The sequence below is a fragment of the Lissotriton vulgaris genome, chromosome 2_1 (genome assembly GCF_964263255.1).
Source record: "Lissotriton vulgaris chromosome 2_1, aLisVul1.2, whole genome shotgun sequence".
Taxonomy (NCBI): domain Eukaryota; kingdom Metazoa; phylum Chordata; class Amphibia; order Caudata; family Salamandridae; genus Lissotriton; species Lissotriton vulgaris.
The window spans coordinates 1,723,552,224-1,723,580,060 of NC_141687.1; the positions used below are offsets into that span (position 1 = coordinate 1,723,552,224).

The 27,837-nt window shown below is 47.5% G+C and overlaps 1 protein-coding gene across 2 annotated transcripts in view; it reads left to right on the forward strand.

Annotated features, from left to right (window-relative positions):
- The first annotated feature begins 333 nt into the window (after positions 1 to 333).
- The window catches only part of TOLLIP (toll interacting protein), a 343,606-nt gene continuing 316,102 nt past the window's right edge, over positions 334 to 27,837 (forward strand). Inside the window, exon 1 of one of the 2 annotated variants that reach the window (XM_086957730.1) lies at positions 334 to 531. In XM_086957730.1, coding sequence (XP_086813856.1) covers positions 499 to 531 — 33 coding nt within the window. In that variant the 5' untranslated portion in view covers positions 334 to 498. The remainder of the gene's footprint in view (positions 532 to 27,837) is intronic. The other variant, XR_015308513.1, reaches the window with a different exon arrangement.

Here is a 27,837-nt window from a genome sequence, read left to right on the forward strand (position 1 = left end):
TTTACGGAGAGCCGTGTAGATTTTAAAAAAACCTACTCGTTTACAACGTACCCTGCTTGGCCTCCTTTAAACGATCTAGATAACAGACCGCATGATTGATGAGCTGTCGGGCGCCAGCGGGATGGAAGCGGCAGCGCACACAAGCCACACTGGCGATACTTCTGCACTCAACATAAGCTTACGTTGCTCTGATTCAAAAAGACTGCCACGTGAGGACGCACTGTCGCCACTAAAGGCCTCAGAAGTCTTCCTGGATAACAGAAGCTTTAGTGATCAGGTGGAAGTCCAAGCGTCCTATTATACTGCGTGAAAGTCTGCGCAAGCATGCGCACTAACACATCGAGCACGTCACTGGGAAGGAGCTGACAGGAAGAAAGTAAATAGGAGGGATGGCCTTCTGAACCGGAAGTGAGTGGGGCGCATTGAGAGAGGCGTTCTGGGGCGTTGCGCGAGTCTGGAGCATCCAAGGGTCTGAGAGGGTAATTGCCGCCCGGTACCATGGCAACCAGCGTCAGCACCCAACGAGGCCCGGTGAGAGGAAGTTATTATTGTGAACCCCCAAACTGTAGTTTTTAAGAATTACCCTTTGGCCAATTTCTCACCCTTAGGAAGCCTCCGTTGGTAGTGTCAGCATTCTCTCCCTCGTCCAGTACGCTGAGCGATCCTTTTCGAGATCCCTTCTGTCTAACGTAGCACCTTTATGTTCGTAGGTCTGTCGCAACGAACGTCAGTCTTCATTGCTGGTTGATGATATGTGTCCTCTTTCGTGCTTTGCCCCATCCACTTCCCATGCTGCTAGGTTGTTATTCGTGACAATCTGTAGCTACTTGTGCCTCTTACCATAAAATATTTTGCTTGTTAAAACCTGTCGGGATTTTTTGAGCATTCTGTCATAGGGTGACCAACTGGCATGGGTGCAAAATGCAAATTCAGGACGGTAAGTGTAAAAAATCAGGACAGAAGGTCAAAATTCATGACAAAACTTAGGAACAAAAGGTACGTTTTACAGACATATCAGAGGAAGTGGCGCAATAGTATAAAAGTATATAAATAGACAAACACTTTAAGTACAAGTCAAAATAAGTTTTAGATTAAGTTGAGACCATCGTTTTTCGGTATACGTGCAGCTTTGAGCAACTGTGCATGTCTTTTTGTGGTATTTCATATGATAATCTATTTATATGGTTACTGCACTGGGTGTCCAGTCGGATGTTTTGTTTATAACTCACGGTCCTGAGCAGGAATGTTTGGTGAGAGAAGTGGTCAGGAAGATCTGCTCGGATAGACTTTCTTACTAGCATTTCACATCTGAGTGCTATTGTGAGATGTAAAGCGGCACGCATAGTGAACTAAAGAGAGGTTTGCTGTTATAAAATCACTATAAGGAACGCATTATGGCTGTTTCAGCAAGTGGAACTTAAAATATGGAATCTGACTTCGCATAGAGTTGCACTAGCTGACTGAAGTCAACAAGGTGATTTTTCCTGCAGCTTTCTTCAAGAATGTACTGTCGATACACTATTACATCGTTTATGTTTGATGCCTTGCCTATTGCTACAAACACAATATACATCTCAATCACAGCTCATGGCATTATGAGGCTCTCTCTAAAACCTTACATCCAAAACAAAGCATGCAAAATTTTACAATTACTAGTGTAACCATTCAAGTAGCAGTTGGGTGTCACTCAAAATGTCATATACATGATGTATAGATCCCACACATAAGCGCACAGCAAATACAGAATATTAACACATAGGCAAGGGAGTTGCCAGAAAATGTAAACACCTCCCACTTTGAACTAAAGCTCTTGTGGCACCAAGAAAGCAAAGTAAGTCATCAAGTCAAGTCAAGTCAAGTCAAGAGATTTATATAGCGCACTACATACCCAGAGGGTTTCAAGGCGCTTAGGAGGGGGAGGTGGATTATTTGTCAAATATCCACGTTTTAAGCTGCTTTCTGAACGCTAGGTGATTCTGGGTTAGGCGAAGGTAGGCGGGGAGTGAGTTCCATGTTTTGGCAGCCAGGTAAGAGAAGGATCTGCCTCCCATGGTAGTCTTGTTGATGCGAGGTACAGTGGCGAGGGCTTGGCTGGAAGAGCGGAGTTGGCGGGAGGGGGAGTAGAAGGACAGTCGAGAGTTGAGGCAATCTGGTCCGATGTCGTAGAGTGATTTGTGTGCGTGGGTGAGCAGTCGGAAAGTGATCCTCTTATTGACGGGTAGCCAGTGGAGGTCTTTAAGGTGACCAGAGATGTGTTCGTTGCGTGGGATGTCTAATATGAGCCTGGCTGAGGCGTTTTGGATTCGTTGTAGTTTCTTCTGGAGTTTAGCGGTGGTACCTGCGTAGAGGGTGTTTCCGTAGTCCAGTCGGCTCGTGACCAGAGCATGGGTGACTGTTTTCCTTGTTTCGGTGGGGATCCAGCGAAATGTTTTTCTGAGCATGCGAAGAATGTTAAAGCAGGAAGAGGATATGGCGCTGACTTGTCTGTTCATTGATAGTGAGGAATCCAGGATGACGCCAAGGTTCCGTGCGTGGTCTGTCGGGATGGGTGCATTTCCGAGGGCTTCCGGCCACCAGGAGTTGTCCCATGCAGAGGGGGATTTACCTAAGATGAGGACTTCTGTTTTGTCTGAATTCAGTTTCAGTCGGCTTTGTTTCATCCATTCGGCGACTTCTTTCATTCCTTCGTGAAGATTAGTTTTGGCGGTGCTGGGGTCCTTGGTGAGAGATAGGATCAGTTGAGTGTCATCCGCGTAAGAGATGATGTTGAGGTTGTGTTGGCGGGCGATGGCCGCGAGGGGGCTCATGTATACGTTGAAGAGGGTGGGACTGAGTGAGGATCCTTGTGGTACGCCGCAGATGATTTCAGAGGCCTCGGACTTGAATGGTGGGAGGCGGACTCTCTGGGTTCTTCCGGTGAGGAACGAGGTGACCCATTCCAGTGCCTTTCCTTGGATTCCGATGTTTCTGAGGCGGTGTAAAAGGGTGCTGTGGCAGACTGTGTCGAAGGCTGCAGAAAGGTCGAGGAGGATGAGGGCGACAGTGTCTCCATTGTCCAGTAAAGTTCGGATGTCGTCTGTTGCTGCGATGAGGGCGGTCTCAGTACTGTGTTTGGCTCGGAAGCCCGATTGTGAGGGGTCGAGTGAATTGTTGGCTTCGAGGAAGGCGGCGAGTTGGTTGTTGACAGCTTTCTCGATGACTTTGGCCGGGAATGGAAGAAGCGAGATGGGGCGGTAGTTTTTGAGTTCGGTGGGGTCTGCTGTTGGTTTTTTCAGAAGGGCGGTGAGTTCAGCGTGTTTCCAGTCTTCTGGGAAGGTAGCGGAGTTGAAGGAGCAATTGATGACGTCTCGGAGGTGAGGAGCTATGACGGAGTCTGCTTTGTTGAAGATGTGGTGAGGGCATGGGTCTGTGGGGGATCCAGAGTGGATGGAATTCATCAGGCGGATGGTGTCCTCAGTGGAGATAGGGTTCCAGGCGTTAAGGGTGTTAACGGGGGGAAGATGGTCAGCTGAAGGTAGGGTGGGTTGGCTTCCGGGTTGGTTGTCAAAGCTGTTGTGGATGTCCGCAATCTTGTTGTGGAAGAAAGAGGCTAGGGAATCGCAGAGGGTTTGAGAGGGGGAGATGTCGTTGGCGTTGGCCGAGGGGTTGGAAAATTCCTTGACGATGTTGAAAAGTTCCTTGCTGTTGTGGGCGTTGTTGTCAAGTCGATTTTTGAATGCTGTTTTCTTGGCTTTTCGGATCAGTTGGTGGTGAGCTCATCCATCCCTTCATCCATCCATTCACTCATCCATCCAACCACTTACCATTTCACCCAAGCATCCTTTCACTCATCCATCCACTCTTCCACCCATCCATCTATTCACTCATCCATCCAACCATTCACTCATCCATCCAACCATTTACCCTTTCACCCATCCAGCCTGTAAGACAATAAGAAATTTACATTTGTCAGGTGTCAAGCTCTGTGAAATGTGCATAATGGGGTTTGTGTGTGAACTTGAACGACCCCAGTACATCGTTCACTGGAAAAAAACATAAACGATAAAGTGCACTTTTAAAGCACACATTCATTCTGAAAGGTTAGTTGGCGCTGTATACCTGATATGTATAGTTAGACTCCTTACACAAATTAATTATGATAATTTTATCGATCAAATGAAGATGGAAGGTCTATACAGCAGCATGAGATTAGGGTACCTTACACTTTTACACGCGTTCACTGAAAAAGGATTGCATCCTGGTATCTTGAATAAACCGAAGTGCATAAACATGCGTAAACATTCAGACACAAATGAAACACATTCGAGGTGTCTTTGGGTTCTTGTTCAAGAGCTATGAATCCCAAAAGTTACAGTGGAGTGGGGCATGCTTCCTCACCTTTCCAGGACTGAAGAGGGTGGTTCTTGCCTTTTATGCACAGCCAGATGCGGAGTGTTCGCTTCTCTGATTTGAGCGAGCAGGCTGGAGAGAAGGGACTAGCGTGCCTCTTTGGGAACTCGGCTCACGGGTAAACAGCCCTTCAGGAGCCTTCGCTGCTCGGCTTTTTTTTATTTTAGACAATACTGTGTAATAAACCAGCCTTGAAATAATTGAACTTCTATTTGAAACACATTACACCCTCCGTTCATTTTCAAATGTGGCACATCGTGTTAGCTGTCATTATGTGCCAAAAGAAGAGAAAGAGACAGACTCCGGACCCTGAGGCCAGCAGCATACTTCTGATGAGATTTTTGGGAGTGCCCTTCACCAGGTGTTAATGTTGCCGGTGGCCGCTACTGCGCAGGAGGCGGACCACCACATACTGTGACACACAATTTGCCCATTGTCATTCTGTATGTGACAATCAGCAGCATATAGAGTGACAATGGGCGGGGTGAGGTTGTTCCTGTGCTTCACAGATGAGTGCCCCATCAGAGATCTGGGGCCTCTCACAGGGAACAGCTCTGTTCGCTCTGTTCCCTGCCAGGCCCAAAATTACGGACAAAAGGCGTCCGTAAAAGGGACCCTACGGACGTGAGGTCCAATTTACGGACAGTCTGTGAAATTTACGTCCGGTTGGTCACCCTATTCTGTCATTGTTTGCAGACTTGCATGCACCCTGTCCGTTATCACACACAGCAATTATTTATAAGCAGAGCATGCTTCACTCAACAGAGAACACCCTCTTACACAAGTCTTAAAATAAAATGATTGCTTCAGCTATTCTGCGCTTCCAGTTATGTTCTAAAACGTATTTAGTATTTCAGACCTACGTCCGAACATTTAAAAACTGCTTCCAGAACAGTATAATAGATTGGTATTTATTATGTGCGTCTCAGTGGGAGGCACATTAAGAATAAAAACTGTTTGGGATTCTACTAAACTGCGCGTGGCATCTTCAAATAACTACTACTTTGAGAATAGTCTGTGATAATTTTAATTTGTGTGTATAGTGAAACACTTTTTTTTCACGGTTCATAAGTATTTGCACTCAGTTTTTATTTCCTTTACGCAGGTAAGGTTTTTGCTTTCTATTGCTAGTGCTCTTCTCCAGACATCAGTTGAGCCTGTTACCAAAGATTGGCACAAGTGTCACCTCTTACACTGGCCACTGAAAAGTGGTGTGGTAACATGTACACCGTGATATTGACACTTTAATTAATGGTATTAATGTGTTGTATGAAAACAACTATGAATGCACGGTGCAAAGAATAACCAGTTTCCAGTTACTCTGGTACTAGTGTAACGCTGTCACTAGGCCACATAAAGTTTGTATGACTGTGGTGTACCCTGAAAAGGTGTTAACCGAAACTGTACAGTTTTGACTACATCTTCCAAGTGATGTAAAACCTAAAAGTGATCAAATATACCTACAAAAAGGTGTTAACCATATTTTGTGTCTTGTCAATGAACTGATAAATTATGTACATCTCATTAACGTGCAATATTTGTGAATTTACTTTCACTCCATTGGACCGCATCCCTAATTTCAGCATTTTCCCCCTTTTGTAAGATAGAGAATATCTTTTATTATGCATCATGTGTAATCCCTCCCTATCTGTCTGAATCTGGTTAACTGACAATTGGCATGGAGATCTTCATTGTTTTTAACACAAATGTTTCAATTAGATTGCTTAGTGATGCCGTCTGATCTAGGGTGTCCTCAAAAGTACTTTGATTGCACTGTACCAATGCAGGTACAGTGTCTCTCATCGCACTCCTTGTGGTCCCAACAGGGGTTCATCTCTAAGTTCTCTGTTGTTTAAATATGTTTACATCATTGTCTCAAAGACATTTGTAAACGAAGATTCATAAAAACAAAACATTCTTCTATTGATGTTTATTTAATTATTTTAGTGTTTGTAATTGTTTTTAACATGTGCTTTTATGATCTTATGTGACTGAATAAATTAGGAGTATTGTGAGATATAAACATAAAAGTTTTCTCAAAACAAAGTAAAGGCTGTTTGAAATGGCTATATGAACCTACATTATTATGGTACATGCTAAGCCTTATGAAATATGTACTGAACAACATGTTTTCGAATAATATTAGGACACTTCTGATGAATGTCATTGGTTGATACAATGATGACTATATGAAATTATCAGTTTAATTATTAATTATATTTTATATGACCAAACTACATTATTTAAATGTTTGAATATATGATTTTCTTTCATTCCAGAACACTTAGGCCCCCATTAGGATGGTGGGCGGACTTTGCCCGCCCGCCATCCTCCCTGTACAAGGGACCACCCGCCATAAGGGCGGGGGTCCTGTAGGTGGAATTAGGATGCGCCCGCCACAGTGGCGGGCGCATCCTACATTTTTACCATTGCGCAGGCTTTGCTAAAAGCACCGCCCGCCGCAATGCTAAAAATACATGTTGTGCATTTCAAAGCACAACATGACGGGCACCGCACGGTGCCTGCCATGTTGTTCTTTGAAATGCTGGGGGGTACCATAGGTACCCCCATGTGCACCCCTCACCCCCCCCCCCCCCCCGGAGTCCTTGGGGGCCTGCAACGTGCCCCCAAAGCAGACTCTGCATGCCTGAAAGGCATTGCAAAATGCCCATTGTAATATGGCTGGCGGTGTCTGATAGACACCGCCACCATATAAACCCTTGACCAGGGCGGAAATGCGGCGGACAGTCTTTCCGTCCGCCGCGGACCCCCCAGCCATGTTAATATGGCGGGGTGTCATTTGTGCACGGATGGCGGGCGGATCGCCCCCGCCAGGCAGGCGGTGGCGATCCGCCCGCCATCCTAATGGGGCCCCTTAATGTCCTCTTGATGAAGGACCAGCGGTCCGAAATGCATGGAGGATTTATTTTCATGTTTTATATCACAAACATATTGTTGAATATTTGTGGGCCAAAGCCACAAATACGTTGATAACCTACTACAAGAAGGAAATAAACATCAACAGAAGAATTAATTGCTGTACGAATCTTCATTTACAAATTCCTTTCAGACAATGATGTAAACCTATTTAAGAAACAGATAACCTAGGGAAGAACCCCTGATGGGAATCACAAGGAGTGCGAGGGGAGGCACTGTACCAGCATTGGTACAGTGCAACCAATACACATTTTGGCAGATTTGCCCACTTATGTTTCTGTTGTTCCTCCCAAGCTTTTGCTGGTTTACTTCCCTTCACTTCCATTTAGTGCTCGCATTAGGCTGGAGTTGCCTTCACTCCTCTGTGCTTTCCGACAGGAGCCTCTCTGGCTCCTGTTTCTCTCTGCTAGTCTTAATCACCTGCCTCGTACAGGTTTGCAATGCTTTATAATTTTTTGTATTTTTGTAGAGAAGCCCGTTTTACTTTAAAGAAAACTGGCTGCATTGCAAAAAATCTATTTTGCTTTATGTAAAAAGCAATTACAGACATGGTGGTCTGCTGACCCCAGCAGGCCACTATCACTATAGCCAGTCTCACTCGGTCGCATATTGCAACCTGCCTCATGAATATTGATGAGGCAGGTCCATTTGCGACCATTGTAAATCGCAAACCGTGTCTAAGACACTGTTGTACATAGCTGTTTGCGAATTCCTAATTGCAAATTGCTACAATTTGCAGTTAGGAAATGGCAAATGGATTCTACATACATCTGGCCCTAAGGCTCTTAGCTTCTATATGCAATTTTGGAACCTCATTTGACACTTGCATCTAGGCTGCAGAGACGCATTCTTGTCTGAGGACACCAATATTGCCAAGGACATTGAACATTCCATTGTCTCCAGTTGACTTATGTCCCAGCGACATAACATTGCTAATTGAGTTCTCATAAAGAAACTCAACAGAGTTAGGAAAAGTGAGTCTAAGCGTATGGATTCCGCGTAGGTTGTGAAATTACCTAAGGGCTTTTCTTTAGTCTCTGGGAAGGGTTGGTGGAGCAAGAGGTGCTTAGTTAGGCTTTTCTCAGAACAAGCAAGGGAAATATTGGCTGTCAAGACTAGTCACAGGTTAGCATTTGACTTTAGTCATTACGTTGACAGTTCAGGGTCGTGTAATATTCAATCTCCCTTCCTCCTAATGCATCCTTCCAGTGTGTCGTGTCACCTGATACGTCAGTCAACAGTAATTTGACTAATCATTCCATTGCTAGTTCAAGAGTTGTCAGGACGGTCTTGGAGAATTACCTTGAGGTATGTAAATGTAAATGTATTTGAGCTTATATAGCGCACAGCTACCCGCAGTGGGTTTCCCGGCGCTTGTTTAGGGAACCCGTCCTGGTATTCCCCTGTGAGATAAGCCTGGCAGGGTATCCACAAGGTGAAAGCCAGGCATCCCGCCGCGAGGGGCCATTGTGGAGATTAAGCAAGCTATTGCCCAGAGTCGCAGAGTGTGAACCCGTGAGTCGAGAAGGCACCGGAGCGAGAATTATCGAGTCCGTGGAATTTTTAGCCCAAGACCCGCCGAGGCGGGGAATTGAACCCTGGTCCAGGGCCGATCTCAGCTTCCGGGTCTGCCGCCTCTAACCCCTGAGCCACACTTCTCCACATGTATGTACCTCGCCATCTCGCCATCTCATGTTCGTGCTGCTTTTGATCTCCAACCTGCTATTAGCAGCATACATGTCAACCCTCCTCATTCAGATGGGAGACTACAAATTTCAAGGCTGGTCTCCCGCCTCCCGATTACCTGCATGCAGGAATCGGATTGCCAAATCATGGTCTGCTAAAAGCAGGGCAAAAGTGAAATGTTGATGCCTGTCACGCACACTTCTATCTCCCCCTCCAAGAATTACTTCTGACATCAACGGTTAACACTTTTTCCTTAATTCTTGGTAGGGGAGAGTACATTGTGTGCCAGGCCTCAACAATTTTTTTGGGGTAGTTTTACACAGCACATACAAAAACTGTGTTTAGAACTCTTTATTTTTTTGCGTTGCACTATGTTATTACACTGCCAAAAAATGAAATGCTGATTGTCTGTCTGCATATAAACCTATAGATCTAATTAATATTGCCTCTGCTTCTATATAATTCAATGGGTAAAATATATTCTCCCAACTGTTTTTTTTTTTTTTTTAAATCACTCACTTGCCTGCTCTAAAATGAGGCTGTTTGAAATGACTATATGAACCTAAATGATTATAAATTCACTCCTCAGTGCTTTCCGACATAAGAGCCTTTCTGGCTCCTGTTTTTCTCTGATCGACTTAATCACCTGCCCCGTACAGGTTCACATTGCTTTATAATTCTACCATAAGCAGCTTGCATCCCTGTTGATTTGACACTACTCCTCTGCTGCCTGCTGGTCACCCACCTACACTTACTCTTAAACTCTGACCTCAAGCCATTCTTATTTCTGTTGTCTTCCGATAACCCACAGCTTCTACTAGTCACCTTCCCACGTCTCTCCAGTTTCACGCTGCCGTCAGGCTTGAGATATCCCGGTCCTCTGCAGACTACCAGCCACCTTGATTGATCATTGCACGTGGTCACAGTAGGTTGTTGCAGATCTTTAGATTCTCTCTGCCTAGAATTTGAGCACTCCCATGTCAGAAGAAACATAGCTTTTCTAGGCACCAACAGAGTTCATAATCTGCTGTTAGTACACTGGCTGTTGGAATTCAGTGGCCCTCAGGGAGGAAGTCAGAAGAAGACTCAGTTATTTCATATACTTTCACAACACACTGGATGTGATGTGATGTGTACTTTGGGCTGGAGAGGGAAAGGGTTCTTCTAAGAGTGAACGAAAGGTCTCTTGTTGCAGGCGAGTATGCTTACTAAACTGAAACACTACTCTATGGTGTTCGCTAGCACTTAGGGCCTCATTACGATGTTAATCAGAATTCCGACCGACTCCTTGTCGGAATCGCTTCCGATCGACTTGGGTTCAGGGAGTCCGACTCACTGATACTATGGTTCCGAACACCGTTCAGTTGGACTCCCATTGACTTCAATGGGAACCTGTGTTCCGACTGACAACATAGACTTCCATTGAAGAAAGGGGTGGTTGCAGGAAACCTTGCACCCTGTGGCGGGCACCCCATGTTGCCTGTCAGACTGTGTATGGTTGGATAGAGGGGACCCATGGGTACCCCCACAGGCCCGAGCCGGAAGTCTCTGGGTGAAGAGGGGCCTGCTACAGGCCCCAAAGTCAGTTTCCGACAGCTGCTCCTTGTCGGACAAACCGATTCAGAAAGGCTGTTCGAATCAGACATCGTAATGTGTCAGTTGGAAACGCAGTCCATAGAGCTGTACAATTTGACTTCGACCAACTCGTAGTCTCAGATTGCCGGTCGGAACCGAGTCGGACAGACTGAACAATTAACTTCCATTGTAATCGGTCGGTCGGAATATTACAGAGTTGGTTGTAAACTTGGGTTCTGATTCGGGTTTGGAAAATCCGAATGCCGTAAGGAGCCTTTCTGACTGACATCGTAATGAGCTCCTTAGTTGTAATTCTTGTCATTTTGGTTTCAGTGTGTCTGTTTATTCCATGACCCGTCCACTACGCCTCACTTAAACTCACGTTACTGTCTCTAGATTGTGACATGCAGTTGGTCCTGGGGTTGGCAGCTGAAGTCCTCCTCATGCTTCTGGTTCACAGACAAAATCTTCAGCAACTGGATAGACAAATTCGGACAATTCCCAGACAGACCTTTTCCCAGCTTGTTCCAAACTGGAATGAAATGAGCAGCACAGTTCTCCATATTCAAATAGCACTGAATGGGTGCTCTTCATGCAGACAAGGTGTTGTTCTGAAAAATACCATGCGCAGGGTCTCAGTATTTGTACAATCAAAGGGATCAATAGTGGGCTGGTTAAGTTTCTAAAACATTGACAACCTACCAATCTCCAAGGTGGAGAGGGAAGCATGCTCTTTTGTTGGCATACTGACACTTTCCTCACAGTTATAAGGACACCTCCTGTAAACCATGGCATAAGGCATGCAAGTATGGTTGCATACACAGGATGGACCTCCAATATGGACAAGCAATATCACAGTCCTCCCTACTCCCGATGGATATATGCAATCTCACTTCTAAATTAAGCATCCTCTAATTGGGGACTACAAAGATATTTACACCATGGGTGGTAACATCTGTCAGCAGTTTTCCTTGCCTCTGATGAAGTAAACTACCTCACAGCCCAGACAATGAAGTCGCTCCTGTACATTGTGCAGCGGTCGCGCTCAGCGGTTGCGCCCCAGTTGCGCCCCAGTTGCGCCGAAGGTGCGCAAAATGTAAGCCCGTCTACGCCCGTCTGCGCCAAGCCCGTGCCCTGCGCCAGACCCCCTGGTCCTCGTCCCTCCCACCCTTCCCGCATTACTTACGATGCCACTTCCCTCCTAGCCCTTAACCCCGGCCGCCCCCCCAACTGCGTCCAAGCCGCTCCTGGACACACCCATGGACCCTTCTCATGCAACTCCTGCAAGTTGGACGGCACCAAAACCAACTCCTCATCCACCAACACCAAACAGAGACCTGACATCAACCACCTAAAATGCATCCTACTCAACACCCGCTCGGTCCACAGACACGCCATCGACCTCTGGAATCTACTAGACACCATCTCACCGGATGTCGCCTTCCTAACAGAAACATGGATGAACGCCTCCTCAGCCCCAGACATCACCATTGCCTTCCCGGAAGGATACAAGATCATCCGTAAGGACCGCGTCAAGCAAACAGGAGGAGGCATCGCGATCGTCCATAAGAACTCCATCCGCATCTCAACCAGCTCAGACGTCAACCTTGCCAGCGCCGAGCACCTTCACTTCCAGATCCACACCGACCCCAAGACCACACTCAGAGGCACCCTCCTCTACCGGCCCCCGGGACCCCGTGCACAATTCAGTGACGACATCACTGACTTTATCACCCCACACGCCCTCCCCTCCGAGGACTACATTCTATTGGGAGACCTCAATTTTCACCTGGAAAAAAGTAATGACAACAGCGCCACCACCCTTCTGGACAACCTCGCCAACCTTGGACTCAAACAACTTGTCACTACCCCCACCCACATTGCAGGTCACACACTCGACTCTATCTTCCCCTCCAGCAAACATGTCTCATTCAGCCACACCACAGCTCTTCATTGGACGGACCACAGCTGCGTTCACTTTATCTACAATAAGACCACAATCCACAACCATCCGCAACCCACCCTGCGTAGAAATTGGAACAAACTCACCATCGACCAGATCTCCTCATGGCTCCTTCAAAACCCCCCTATCCACTCCTCAAACCCCGACCAAGCAGCCACTAACCTCACCCTTTGGCTATCCAACAGTGCCGACATCCTAGCACCGTTGAAAAAAGTCAAATCAAACTAGGCAGCAAAAACGCCTCCTGGTTCAACGATGATCTTAAGAAATCGAAGAAACTCTGTCGCTCCCTCGAGAAGGCCTGGAAAAAAGACCCAAACACCAGCACCAAGAACGCCTTCAAAAACGCCACCCGCATACACCACCAACTAATTCGGTCCGCCAAGAAAGCCGCATTCAAAGACCGACTAGATAACAACGCCCACAACAGCAAGGAATTATTCAACATCGTCAAAGAATTTACCAACCCATCAGCCAACTCCAACGACATCACCCCCTCCCAAGCCCTCTGCGACTCCCTAGCTTCCTTCTTCCACAACAAAATCGCAGACATCCACAACAGCTTCGACAACCCACCCGGAGACCATCCCACTCAACCTTCTGCAGGACCTTCACTCCCCCCTCCCCCCCCCCCCCCCCCCCCCGAAAATCCTTAACGACTGGAACCCAATCTCCACTGAGGACACCATCCGCCTGATGAACTCCATCCACTCAGGATCCCCAACTGACCCATGCCCTCACCACATCTTCAACAAAGCAGACTCCATCATAGCTCCACACCTCCGTGACGTCATCAACTGCTCCCTCAACTCCGGCACCTTCCCGGAAAGCTGGAAACACGCAGAACTCAGCGCCCTTCTGAAAAAACCCACAGCTGACCCCACCGAACTCAAAAACTACCGCCCCGTCTCGCTTCTTCCTTTCCCGGCCAAAGTCCTCGAGAAAGCCGTCAACAACCAGCTCGCCACCTTCCTCGAAACCAACAAATCCCTCGACTCCTCACAGTCCGGATTCCGAGCCAAACACAGCACTGAGACCGCACTTATCGCAGCAACGGACGACATTCGCACTCTACTGGATAACGGAGACACAGTCGCCCTCATCCTCCTCGACCTCTCCGCTGCCTTTGATACAGTCTGTCATAGCACCCTTCTACAGCGCCTCACAAACGTCGGAATCCAAGGTAAAGCACTGGAATGGATCACCTCGTTCCTCACCGGAAGAACCCAGAGAGTCCGCCTCCCACCATTCAAGTCAGAGGCCTCTGAAGTCATCTGCGGAGTACCGCAAGGATCGTCACTCAGCCCCACCCTCTTCAACGTGTACATGAGCCCCCTCGCGGCCATCGCTCGCCAACACAATCTCAACATCATCTCCTACGCTGACGACACTCAACTGATCCTCTCACTCACCAAAGACCCTAACACCGCCAAAAACAACTTACACGAAGGAATGAAAGAAGTGGCCGAGTGGATGAAGCACAGCCGTCTGAAATTGAACTCAGACAAAACAGAAGTCCTCGTCTTAGGCACCTCCCCCTCCGCCTGGGATGACTCTTGGTGGCCAGAGGCCCTTGGAAAAGCACCCATCCCGACGGACCACGCACGGAACGTGGGCGTCATCCTGGACTCCTCACTCTCGATGACCAGACAAGTCAACGCCGTCTCATCATCTTGCTTCAACATTCTCCGCATGCTCAAAAAAACATTCCGCTGGATCCCCACCGAAACTAGAAAAACGGTCACTCACGCACTGGTCACGAGCCGCCTGGACTACGGAAACACCCTATACGCCGGTACCACCGCAAAACTCCAGAAAAAACTCCAACGCATCCAGAACGCTTCAGCCAGGCTCATACTAGACATCCGGCATAAAGAACACATCTCTGGTCACCTGAAAAACCTCCACTGGCTCCTCATAAATAAGAGGATTACCTTCCGCCTCCTAACCCACGCACACAAAGCACTTTACGAACTTGGACCCGAATGCCTCAACACACGACTGTCCTTCTACACCCCCTCCCGTCAGCTACGATCCTCCAACCAAGCCCTTGCCATCGTACCTCGCATCAACAAAGCCACCATGGGAGGTAGATCCTTCTCCTACCTGGCAGCTAAAACTTGGAACTCTCTTCCCACTCACCTTCGCCTTACTCAGAACCACCTAGCATTCAGAAAGCAACTTAAAACTTGGATATTCGACAAGTAATTCCCCCCCTTTCCTCAAGCGCCTTGAGACCCTCTGGGTATGTAGCGCGCTATATAAATCCCTACTTGACTTGACTTGGTTCCTGGCTTGAGAGACCATCGGATGCAAATAGACAGAGGGTACACGGTGAAAAAGTATGCTGCGCAACAGCAGTAAAAAACCTCTCCTGGCCTTTGCACTTAACATAACTAATTCCTAAGCACACCATGTGATTGTTCAATACAAGGGTCCCTCTTCTGCTCTTGACAGAGTATGAGTTTGGGTTAATCCCCTGCAAACCATTGGCTTGCTTGGGTGAGCTTCCTTCACCCATTGGCCTGGAACACTGTCAATCACATTTTGGATCAGCCTAAAGGAATGTTTTAGTCTTGCTGTTTTACCACTGACTGTTTGGGTACATCAAACCCCCTTCTGTGAAGTCCTTTCGTTAGAATGCATGCTGGGTATTTTACATTAGAAAAGTAACTCAATCACTAAACTTTTTGCACATTGCATTTCTTATATACAAACGCAATCGTCTCTTCATTTTTATTTTTCGCTGCACAAGATGCATTACTGCAAAACATAAATATATCGGTGGGAATGCCAAGAGTCTGTTTCTCTATGTTGTCTATTCGAAGCCATCATTTTCGACATCCCTATAAACTGCAAACATTCCTTGGGCCACTGGTGAATTTCAGTGTACTTTGTAGCTTCCCTGCTCCATTTGCCTGGCTACTGTTGGAACACAAATCAAGTGAACCAGCAGTTTTGGAATCCAGTAGGTCTGTTGTATAAATGAACATCATAGCCAGACCTATTGGCTAAAAAAAAAACCACGATGTATTTAGGCTCAGATCTATGTACTGTGGTGAATGTATGACCTTGTTCTGCATTTTTTCCATCAATTGTTCTTTTTTGCAACTTTTTTAAAAGTGGCATTTTCAAAATTCTAATCTAAAATCCAACTTTACCATTACTTATTTTAAATTACAATTCATTTGTGTGTACACATAATTTCTCTATCGGCTTCCAATCAGAGATTAGCCCTGAATCCAAATAGGGTAACCCAGTGCTAACACATGGGAGTGATAAGAACTTAAAACAACTTTAGGAGTTGTTAACTGTCCGGATATGTAAAACTAAGCACTCGTCCAATCCTGTCAGATGAGCATGTAGGGCCTACCTTTGTGGTGGCTTTTAAGTATTAAGAAGCATTTACAATGCAATGGTCTCGGCATTATTAAAGGTAGAGCTATTGGCATTGCTCATGATTTTTTTAAATCATAAATAAATAGCATTGTCATTAACCTTGCCAATAGCTTAATCGTTAAATAAATGGCATTGTCATTTACAATGCCAATAGCTTAATTGCTCCCATATGCATGACCTATTGCATTTACACCCACACAGAGCCACACACACAGTCATTCACATAGAGCCACCCACACACACACAGCCACCTACCCAGAGCCACCCTCACACAGACAGAGCCACCCACACATAGAGCCACGTAGAAAAAAATCTATCCACACGGAGCCACACACACACAGACTGGCTTGTTAGTAGAAAGTAGGGACGCCCTTTCATCAAACGAAAAAAGGGCGTTAAAGGAGTCTCATTTGCGATTAACCGATGTGAGCGAGCCCATGCTACCCTTTGTCCCAACTTGGGGCCGCTCACCACCAACCAGATGTCCCACACACACCACTGAATTCCAACAGTGCTCTTCGTGATTTACAATGCACCTTATAAACTTGCTGGGTAAAATATTCCTGTAAGTACCACTCTCAAAATTAAACACAGGTCAGAAGTGCAGACCAGGCTACTGAAGTATGCTCGTATAACAAAAGAAGAAATAGACACCCACAAATAAAAATGCACTTAGTGCCAGACCGTCTGACGACATGTTTGGAAGTTCGATTTAAAAATAAATAAATAAAAAATGGTTTGTGCAGGCAGGAGTGCACCCAAAGAAAACAGAGCAGACATTTGTCAGAAATCTGAAACCCACTAGAGCATGAGTGAAGTGCTCAGAAACGGTAACGGAGCTCGGAGCGACATCGGTCACAGAAAAATGTAATGATAAAACAGGAAGGGAGCATACTGAAAATCATGGTGCAACCTTCAGCTCCGTGCCCAAGGGGAATACTACTTGTCCTAGCACACACTTTTTAATTGACACAATGTACCACACACAGAAACACAAGTGCATGGGTTATGCGAGTTTGATTTGTTTGATTTTATCTTTAAACGTAGAGGCGAGGAGCTGCGATCTCAGAGCGGAAGGGGCGAGCAAACAAGCACCGGGAGAAGCCTCTTACCCATGTCCCTTTCAGCAGTATTTGAAGAGTTAATTTGTACCCACTCACTTCAACCAGCGGTACCCTGCTTTTTGCACCTTGATTCGCCTTCTGGGACTTAAAAACAGAAAACTTGTAGCAGACACAACGCAGAGTTGTTCTTGTAGCGCTTTGACCACTGTTAAACTATTGGCCTGCGCATAGAGGCAGTTTGGTTTGCAAAGTAGCCTATGTGCACAATGATTATTATTATTTTTTTTAAAATATATTTTTATTGCAGGAATTAGCCAAAATTACATGTCGGACTAGCAATACAGTTACAGTAATAAAATATTGGACACATCCGATCCCCCGTGAGAAAACGACATGAGTACACAGCCATTCAGCCCACAACCCGAGGGTCGGGCGGCGAACACAGGAGGGGATCTGATAGAAGGTCAAAGCTGGTCCGGATAATCCAATGGGCTTCATCTGCTTTTCTAGATCAACCTACCAAAAGGGCAAAAGAACCCCCCCCCGCCCCCCAACAGCCCAATGATTGAACTTGTTCCCCCCTCCCCCCCAACCCCGCCATCAGTGTGTTGTAGTGTGTGTAGGAAGAGCCTATGGGAAAAACCCCAGATGATTCTATTCATATCTGTATTGTGAATGGTTATCGGGACTCGGAATGTGCCGCATCTTCACCCTCGGAATCGCTGGAAGCGCAATAATCTCTAAGGGCCTGCACTAACGTCTCCCATTCTAGTGCTGATTCTAGCGCTCTCTCGTTGTGCTGCCGCCTAGCCAATTGGTATCGCAGAGTGCTCTCCCCCGCAGCCCATTTCAGAAGTTCGCTGTGCCACCTAACTCCTGTTGGACCAACTCTTGCCTTCCAATTCCTAGTCACCTCCTGTTTAGCGAGGATAAGGTGCACAATGATCTGACTAGCTCAACACTGACGAGGCAGTAATGCTCAAGACGGAATGGCACAGGCAAAAGTTAATAGGTGAGGGAAACCCCTTCTTCACGCTCTCTCCTGGAACTGCCCAAGTGCTGCTCACCTGCGTCATTGCACATCTTCAAACAACACAGAAGAAACGAGTGAATTACAGAAGTAAAGGGTCGATAATTTAGTGGGGGGTGGCCATTGCTCCAATAGAATCTGTTCAGTTCTACAGATCAAGCCATGTGAAAATGGCAGAAAAGCGCCGGATGTGAGGCATGGTATTGGGCTGTTTGTTAGTTGAGGCTCTTTTCCGTGGCTAATCAGTGCGGGGGTGGCCACGGTTCAGTGGGGTGGGGGGGGGGCAGGAAGTAATGATCAGTGAGGTTAAAGTAAGGTGCTTTAAAGGCAGGAAGCGCTACATACTATATGAAGGTGAAGCACAGTAGAGAAGCCCTTCTCAACAGCACTATCTACCAAAAGGAAGAGCTGACTGCAGAAGGTGCATTAACCATGGAAGGCGGTTATGAGGGGCTCTTGAGGGGGGAGGGTGCTCTCGGGTTGAGGACGGCTTCACATTGGGTGGAGGTCTCAAATCCGGGGGGTGGGACTCTGCTGGGTGCCATTTATTATGTGGGTGGGGGGTAGAAGGTTGTCACTGCAAGGTTGCCAATGTACTGTGTAGCAGGGGACATTCGATACAGTAACGCGTTTTGCACAAGGCAAGTGAAACACGTCTCATCAAAGTGAGCATTTAACAAGTGGAACATGCAAGACAACTGTGTACAGAAACCGCGGGGACAGGACTTGAGTGGCAAGGCTATTCACTATAGCTAACAACGAGGGGCTCCTCTCTGAGAGGGCACTTTGCTCCACTGGGGTCCATCCTGCTGTGCTAGTGACGCGAGGCTATTGTTTCTTAACTCTCTCCTCCCTGGGAGGTATTCACTCTCATGGTCTGTTCTCTGTGGGAGGTTAAGTGACTGACGGGACGCTCTGAGGAGTGCTCGGCCACGGACCCTATACATAGGTGTAAACCCTAACCCCTGTTCACCCACCCGCAATACTTTACATTCTCAGCCCCTACCTGCCCTCCTGGATCCACTCTGCTCTACCGCCGGCACTCTGGGCCTCTCCCTCTGCACTGTGCATGCGCGAGGGGCTTGGTTCAGACCGGAACTCAACGCCGACTCTTGACAATCTGCCCCAGGACAGAGGCGACCAGCAGACGCTGCCTGACCTGCAGTGAGGGGGCATCGCTCTGTTTCATCTTGGAAAGTTTCACTGTGAAGTGTTCTATTAAATTATCATTTTAGATGCTCACAGAATAGAACTGTTTTTGTCCTAGAAAGAAAATCCGAACTGTCCTACGAGTGCGACTTGAGAACCACACAATGAGGCTTCAATTAGAAACCCGGAATCACTGGGCAGACCAACACCGGCGGAGGGGTAGAGAGGAGTGTAACTAATCACCTACACTGTGCCCCTTCCCACGTGCCCCATGGCTTGTAAGGCCCCCGTGGGGGTAGAGAGAGACCTGGGGAGGGCCCTAAAGGCAAGAGAGGAGCGCTCCACACCACCATCTTTCTCCGAGGAATTAGCAGGAATGCCTCGGAGAAACCAGCGTCATTTTTGCATTTGGGGCGTGTTTTATTTCTCTCCTCTACCCATTGGCTGGAAGGTAAAATTCCAGCCAATGGGAAGAGGAGAGAAAGTAAATAGAAAGACGCTTAAAATACTCGCCGCCGAATCTGAAAAAGACGGGGCTTTATTGGAGTGACTCCCTTCTCCTCCAATTGCTGGCCTCCGTGTAGGAAGCCAGTCAATGGAGGAGAGAGGCGGGTTCAAAGCCCCTAACTCCAAAACATTAATTCTTCGGGACTCCGCCCCTCACTGCTTTCGCAGTGAGAGATTCGGTCCCTCGACCTAAAAAGGAAGGTTAACGCCTGGCAAAAGCAGCCCTGTAGTAACATTAAATTTACTGGCTCTGGGTACATGTACCATTTAGTAGGGGCTTGCAAGTAAATTAAATGCTCCAGTTAGTTGTAGTCCAATATTGCGATGGTTTAAGAAGAGAGCACACGCACGTTAGTTCTGCTTAGTAAGGGTTAAGTGCACAGAGTCCCTAATCAAACCAAAATGAGTTCAGCAAAGTAAGGAAGTGAAGGAAAAAAGTTTGGGAAAATGCCACGCAAAGGATGTCCGGTCTAACATATGTATAATGGTGAGTGATCAGCAACTCCCCCCCCCCCCCCCCCCAACAATAACAGTTTTAAAAAAACATGACAAAACAAGCATTGACAAAGCCTAAAGGGTGGCAGATCACTCCAGACCTATATGCTATGCCAATGATTGTTACTTGTAAATACGTGTAACATTGAGGCTTTTACATAATGCTTCAATGATAAATTCAGTATGATCCACTTATGTCACCTGCTTCTGTTTGGGTTATTTTTAATATCACTCTGAACTCTTAGTCAAAGAGATGTAGTTCATCTAGCATACTTGCATAAAACAGTTTGTTTTCAGTATTATCTGGGAGTGATCGCTCCTTTTATACAGTGTGAGCAGAACTAATAGGAAACGGCTTTGAAAGGTCAGGAACTTATGGCAGGGTGTCAGAACAGCCAACTTTTAACATGAGTGTATATGCTCAGATATATTGCTCCAGTCTGGAGTTATGTCAGCTGGCAGTGGGCACACAATACAAACCGTCCAGCATTTAGAGATTATCCATTGGAGCAAATGGATTAAAACAAATTATGCCCCAAATATGTATAAAATAAATTAAAGTCTGTTGACCTGCTCGTTATGTACATTTATAATGCTATATACATCGGACTACCGATATCTCAAGTGTGTGGCTATCTGTACTGAGTATTATACACCGCAGTCTTTGACTGTTTGTCGCAGAGAAAGCATTGTTTCTTTAGTTGCCCAACTTCCGGTATCTTGCACAACCCCCTAGGCAGCTCTGTAGCTCTCCTGGCTATTAAAGCCGATGCCAGCCCTTACGCGCTACAGAGCGCAAGTAACCCTGAGCTTTTAATATATGAATTATGAGGCAACTAAATCATGTTATTTGATCTCCTCTGGTGTAACTTGCACTTTTAACAAAACATACTTTTATTTGCGCCGTTGCTTTCCGGTCCATCGCAGTTTTTGACGGTTTGTCGCAGAGAATTAATTTTTTTTTCTTTGTTGACTCACCTTTGATATCTTGCACTAGCTCTCCGGGCTATAAAAGCCTCTGTCGGTCCGGACGCACAGTGGACGCCTGCAGCGGGTGAGTTGAAGGCAAACCCTTCTGCGCCTGGACATCATCAGGACCCCTGGTCCACCAGGGTAAAAATGTATTTTGCTTAATCAAATCTCCTACTCTTTTGCTTCCCTCTATCAGATAAACGCTTCTTGCAGACCTAGCAACCCATACCAGCTGCTCTGTACAAACCGCTTTCCAAAAACCCTGGAAGGCCTGTTGGCATGCTACCGCAGTCCCTTTCAAAGTGGTCAGGACCACCCTATGCTGTTTGCAGTGACACAAATCGGGACATAACCACATCTAATTTAATGTGAAATGGAATTCACTGTACCTCCCACAGTGGCCCCCACCATTCCACACCATGTTTCCCGCTTGAACCATTCTAAAAAACTAGCATAAAAAGCTTTCTCTGAAATGTAACACCGCCTAGCTTACCACACTACCAAAGTAGGGTACATTAGACCTCTCTATCTCCAGACTTATGCTTTCTTATAGAAACATGGCTGAATGCCTCTAACCTCCCAGCCATCACTCTCGCCATTCGTGACAAATACCAATTAATAAGGCTTGATAGAGACCGGAAAATAGGAGGAGGCATCGCCATAGTTTAAAAAAAATTAGCTCAAAGTCTCATGGATCAATACTTCTATCACTGCCTTGATGGAATTGTGTATTTTTTAAATAATTCTATCTGCAACGGATAGCTGGAAAGGTGCTTTGATATACCGGCCGCCTAGGTCTGAGAAGGGTTTTAGACAACGTTCGAGGGAAGTAATAGCCCCCCAAGTCTTCGCCACTAAAACCTTTCTCCTCCTGGGTGACTTTACTTACCATGGAGAAGATCTAGCCAACCCAGAGGTAGTGCAGCTTATGGCTGATATGGTAAGTGTAGACCTACACCAATGAATAATTGGCCCTACTCAGTAAGTGGGCCATTCACTGAATTTGCTATTCACTAACAAAGTGGCAATTAGTTGCGCAGCACCTCTTCATATAACTTGAACTGACCATTATATAATCCCCTTTCAAAATCAACTTCTCTTACTAACAAAATTGTCGGATAGTAGAAGAACGGATAAGACCTTAAGAAGGGCCTGGTACTCACTCTCCTTGGAATGTTTCAGTGAGCCGATTCATCCGGGCTTACCATCAGGGGTCTCTGACGTCAAGGCTTCGTTAGAAAATCCTAACATAGCTCCAGCAGAGGTTTTTGATACAATTGTGCATCTTAGAAAGAGGAGTATCACTAAAGTGGAGAAGTGTGGCTCAATGATTAGAGCGGCAGACCCTGATGCAGAGGACCAGGGTTCAATTCCCCGCCTCGGCGGGTCTGCGCTAAAAAATTCCACGGAACTGATAATTCTCGCCTCGGTGCCTATTCCAATCATGGAGTCCCACTCTGCAACTCAGGGCAATAGCTTGCTTAATCTCCACTACGGCCCCCACAACGCTAAGGATGCCTGGCCTCCACCTTGGGGGTGCCCAGGAGTGGACGCCTCACAGGGAAAGCCAGGATGGGTTCCACAGCGGTATTCGTACAAGCGCCTTGAGACCCTTGCGGGTGAGTAGTGCGCTATACAAGTATCAGTTTACATTTACATTTAAAGTATGCCCCTCTGCACCTTGGTATACGAAGGAGCTAAAAATAGAAAAATTGGCTTGTAAAAACTTAGAGAGAAGATGGAGCAGAACTAAGAATTTGCAGGATAAAGATGCTTATAAATCAGCTCCGCCTAGATATAATTGCAATATTAGAGCTATGCATCAGCTTTAATCTCTAACCAAATTGAACAGGCAGATAACGCAGCGGAATTGCTCTTTAAAGTCATTCGCGATTTCACAAGCCCTTTGGTGTGTGCGTAGCCCTCCTTAGCATCACAGGTACTGTGTGACACTCTCGACACTTTTTTCCAGGAGAGAACCTCACAGATTTACTTAAATTTCAACATCTCGTTCATCATAGACTCTTGCTTATCCAGCGATGTGTCTGACATGGGAGCAGTTGGGACTCCCACACTAATCCAGTTTAAACCATTCTTTCTGGAGGAGGTACAAAGGTGTCTAAATTTGTCGAAGTCCCGCTCCCCCTTAGATATCTGCCTTCCCAGAATTATGGCATCACTAGCTAGTCAGAAGAAAAACATTAGAATGGGGTCCTAGGGCTATTTTAATGAACTAACGGACACATGCCCTACTGACACTATAACTAGAAAAGGTGTCCGGGGGTCTGGAGAGAAACTACGAATCTACTTTAGAGACATCAAAAAGAAATGTTATGTGGTGATTAGAGTGATCCTGCACGCAAATTCCCATATTTGGAAAAAAGTGCCCATCAGTTCCCGCCTGATTCCGCCCTACATCATTTGGGCTCTCCTTACCCAGGAGAAAGTGCAGTATGTATCCACTCAATAACTACCTAATTTTAACATTGCACTATTTTTTCACACATTTAATTTGGCACTGTAATTCAGTTACCCGCAGTAAAACAATTCAGCAGTCCTACCAGCATAACTTTGGAAATTTTCTGAAGTTGATCTATCAACACTACACTGATAGACCTACTGCACTTTCTCCTGGGTAAGGAGAGCCCAAATGATGTAGGGCGGAATCAGGTGGGAACTGATGGGCACTTTTTTCCAAATATGGGAATTTGCGTGCAGGATGGCACATAGTCACATCACTCTAACCACCACATAACATTTCTTTTTGATGTCTCTAAAGTAGATTCATAGTTTCTCTCCAGACTCCCGGACACCTTTTCTAGTTCTATAATCACTAGCTAGTCATCTTGCTCCGGAAATTTAATCTTACAGTAGAAACGGGCATTATCACCTCTGAATGGAAAGCAAAGCCGTACATGTTCTACTGATCCTAAAGAAAGCCAACCTGGATCCAAACATCATGTCTAACTACCGTCCCATATCACTGCTACCCCTTCTGGGTAAATTGCTAGAAGGCTTAATCAACAACCAATTAACAGCCTATTTAGAAAAGAATAAAACTCTGGACTCTTCGCAGACCGGATTCAGACTGGGCTATAGCTCTGAAACAGTCCTGCTGGCAGTCGCTGATTCTTTGAGACTCACTCTAGACGCAGGTACCCTTTCCATGCTAGTGCTGTTGGATCTCTCTGCAGCTTTTCATACAGTCTCTCATTCTAGACTGTTGATGAGGCTGTATGAGATTAGTATTCGAGGGACTGTGCATAAATAGATGAATAATTCTTGGAAGATCGATATCAAATGATCACTCTGGGCCTTTATACCACTTGTAAGATGCGTTTGGATAAGGGTGTTTCACAGGGCTCATGCTTCAGCCCCACTTTGTTCAACCTACATATTGCACCCCATTCAGCCTTTTGGCTTTGGAATTATATCCCATGCTGACGACACAGCTAACCTTCACTTTTGATTCTGCTTTAACTAAAGATCGCTTTACAAAAGGAATGTTAGCCATTTTATGTTGGATGACAGACAATTCTCTACAATTGAACATTGACAAGAACGAGTTCATGCTGTTCAGCAAAGCCATCACTCTGTGGTCTAATGAGTGGTGGCCCTCCCAACTAAGATTAGTCCCATCTCCCAAACAATCTGTGAAAAATCTTGGCATAAAAATGTATCATGCCCTCTCTATGAACGATCATATCCTGGATACCACTGGCAGGTGCTACCATAATATGCATCTCCCATGCAGAATATTCCCTGTTCTACCTCTCTCTGTGAGCAGAACATTATTTTAACCCCTAGTAGTGAGTCGGATAGATTACGGGAACTCTCTATTGGCTGCAGCTAATGAGACGCTTGTGGATAAACTACAGGTGGTGAAAAATACGTCAGCCAGACTTATTCTCTTTCTTCCGCCGGGTACCCTGTCAGCTCCTTCATTGAAGTCTCTGCACTGGCTGCCAGTAAGAAACAAGCATTTACAATGCAATGGTTTTGCCTTTGTTAAAGTTTGAGCTATTGGCAATGCTCTTGACATTATTTTTATTTGTTTTTTTTAACATAAATAATTGGCATTGTCATTTGCAATGCCACTAGCTTTATCTTTCGCAAATGACACCCACAAACACCTACAGAGAGCCCCCCAAACACACACCCACACAGAGCCCCGCCCACACACTGCGAGCCCCCCCACACACTGCGAGCCCCCCACACACACTGCGAGCCCCCTCCACACACTGCGAGCTCCCTCCACACACTGCGAGCCTCCCCCACACACTGAGAGCCCCCCACACACTGAGAGCCCCCCACACACTGAGAGCCCCCCACACACTGAGAGCCTTCCCCACACACTGAGAGCCCCCCCACACACTGCGAGCCCCCCCACACACTGCGAGCCCCCCCACACACTGCGAGCCCCCCCACACACTGCGAGCCCCCCCACACACTGCGAGCCCCCCCCACACACTGCGAGCTCCCTCCACACACTGCAAGCCTTCTCCACACACTGCAAGCCTCCACCACACACTGAGAGCCCCCCACACACATTGAGAGCCCCCCACACACACTGAGAGCCCCCCACACACACTGAGAGCCCCCCCACACACTGAGAGCCTCCCCCACACACTGAGAGCCTCCCCCACACACTGAGAGCCTCCCCCACACACTGAGCCCCCCCACACACTGAGCCCCCCACACACTGAGAGCCCCTCCCCCATACTGAGAGCCCCCCACACACACTGAGAGCCCCCCCACACACTGAGAGCCCCCCCACACACTGAGAGCCCCCCCACACACTGAGAGCCTCCCCCACACACTGAGCCCCCCCACACACAGAGAGCCCCCCCCCCACACAGAGAGCCCCCCCCCCCCTTGTCAAACCTCCTGCCTCTGGAAGTCGCCAGCGCTTTTTTGTGCTGGTGCTTGTAGGTGCTGGCCAACGACACTCATGGTCCAGCATGACCTGGAAGAAGCAATGCCGTGGAGTGCGGAGAACAGGAACACACATCCAAACATTACTGGCAATACTTTGACATTTTCAAAATCAAATAGCCAAACCGGAACGGATTGGCATTTAACGTGGAGTTCCATTTGTTGCGCTATATACCAATATGCAACGTGCCGGTTTCCTTACATGACCTTTTGGAACCAGTCTGTAAGATGACATTCGATGGGACATCCGCATTACACAAAGAAACACAAGTGTTTGCGTTATTCAGATGTGAATGATTTCGCTAAACGTTTGCCACGAATGGCGCTTAATTGTGGTTCTTAGTGAGGTAAGTAATGTTATGAACTTAGCATAACCCGTGCAACATTAAATTACGCGAACCAGAAGTGTCATCAAATCAGGTACGGAAGACTTGCCCTTCATTCTTCTGAAGTCGATAACTGAGCCTCGAGCTCCGTGAATCCCAGGAGACACACACCCGCGACACTCAAAGAAATCCCATCTCCCCCACAAAGCAAAAAAGTTCAAACAAAAAGTACGTCTCCTACAATGCAGCGGGAGGGGGGCGGGAACGGCCACACACTGACAGCGGGGGAGTGGGGGGGGGGGGCAGGAACAGACACACACGGACATCTCTCGGGTGAGCTCCGATCCTGTTCCTGCAGTGAGGGTGAGGGGCTCACAGGGCTTCCTTCTTGTTTCACCCCTGCTAAGACCCCCGCAGCTCCACTCCGCCTCTTGCTTCAAGGTTCAGCCCCCCCCCCCCCCCCCCCCCCCCACCCGGCTCTAGTTGCGCCTCTGAGTGAAGCTCACTCAGGTCTTTGAAGTCAGGAAAAGCAGGGTACCAGTCTCACCGGCTTCTCCTGCTGTTGCGGTTCCGGCAGGATGCGGGGCCCTCCTGAGCGCATGGAGGTCCCGTGGCTGGACCGGCGGACGGCTCCTTTCTCCTGGGCGGCGGGGTTCTCCTCCTCGCAACGGAGCCCCGCCTGCACCATCCGCCGCCTCTCTTCTTCCGTGTGAATGCACCGGGGCGCAGAGTAGGCTCCTGCCTGCCCCGGTGCTCAATGCAGCCGCGATTCTCAGCTGCCCCACTCACCGGCTTCTCCTGCTGTTGCGGTTCCGGCAGGATGGGGGCCCTCCTCAGCGCATGGAGGTCCCGTGGCTGGACAGGCGGACGTCTCCTTTCTCCTGGGCGGCGGGGTTCTCCTCCTCGCAACGGAGCCCCGCCTGCACCATCCGCCGCCTCTCTTCTTCCGTGTGAATGCACCGGGCGCAGAGTAGGCTCCTGCCTGCCCCGGTGCTCAATGCAGCCGCGATTCTCAGCTGCCCCACTCACCGGCTTCTCCTGCTGTTGCGGTTCCGGCAGGATGCGGGGCCCTCCTGAGCGCATGGAGGTCCCGTGGCTGGACAGGCGGACGGCTCCTTTCTCCTGGGCGGCGGGGTTCTCCTCCTCGCAACGGAGCCCCGCCTGCACCATCCGCCGCCTCTCTTCTTCCGTGTGAGTGCACCGGGGCGCAGAGTAGGCTCCTGCCTGCCCCGGTGCCCAATGCAGCCGCGATAAACAAAGCACTCACGTGAGCAGGAAGGCGGGTGCCGGCTCCATGCCGGACCAGATTCGGGGGCGTTCCCGGCTTTTGGCTGACGTCGCGTGACGTAGCCAAAAGCCAAAAATTCTCGGGAACGCCCCTGAATCTGGTCCGGCATTGACGGACAGGCC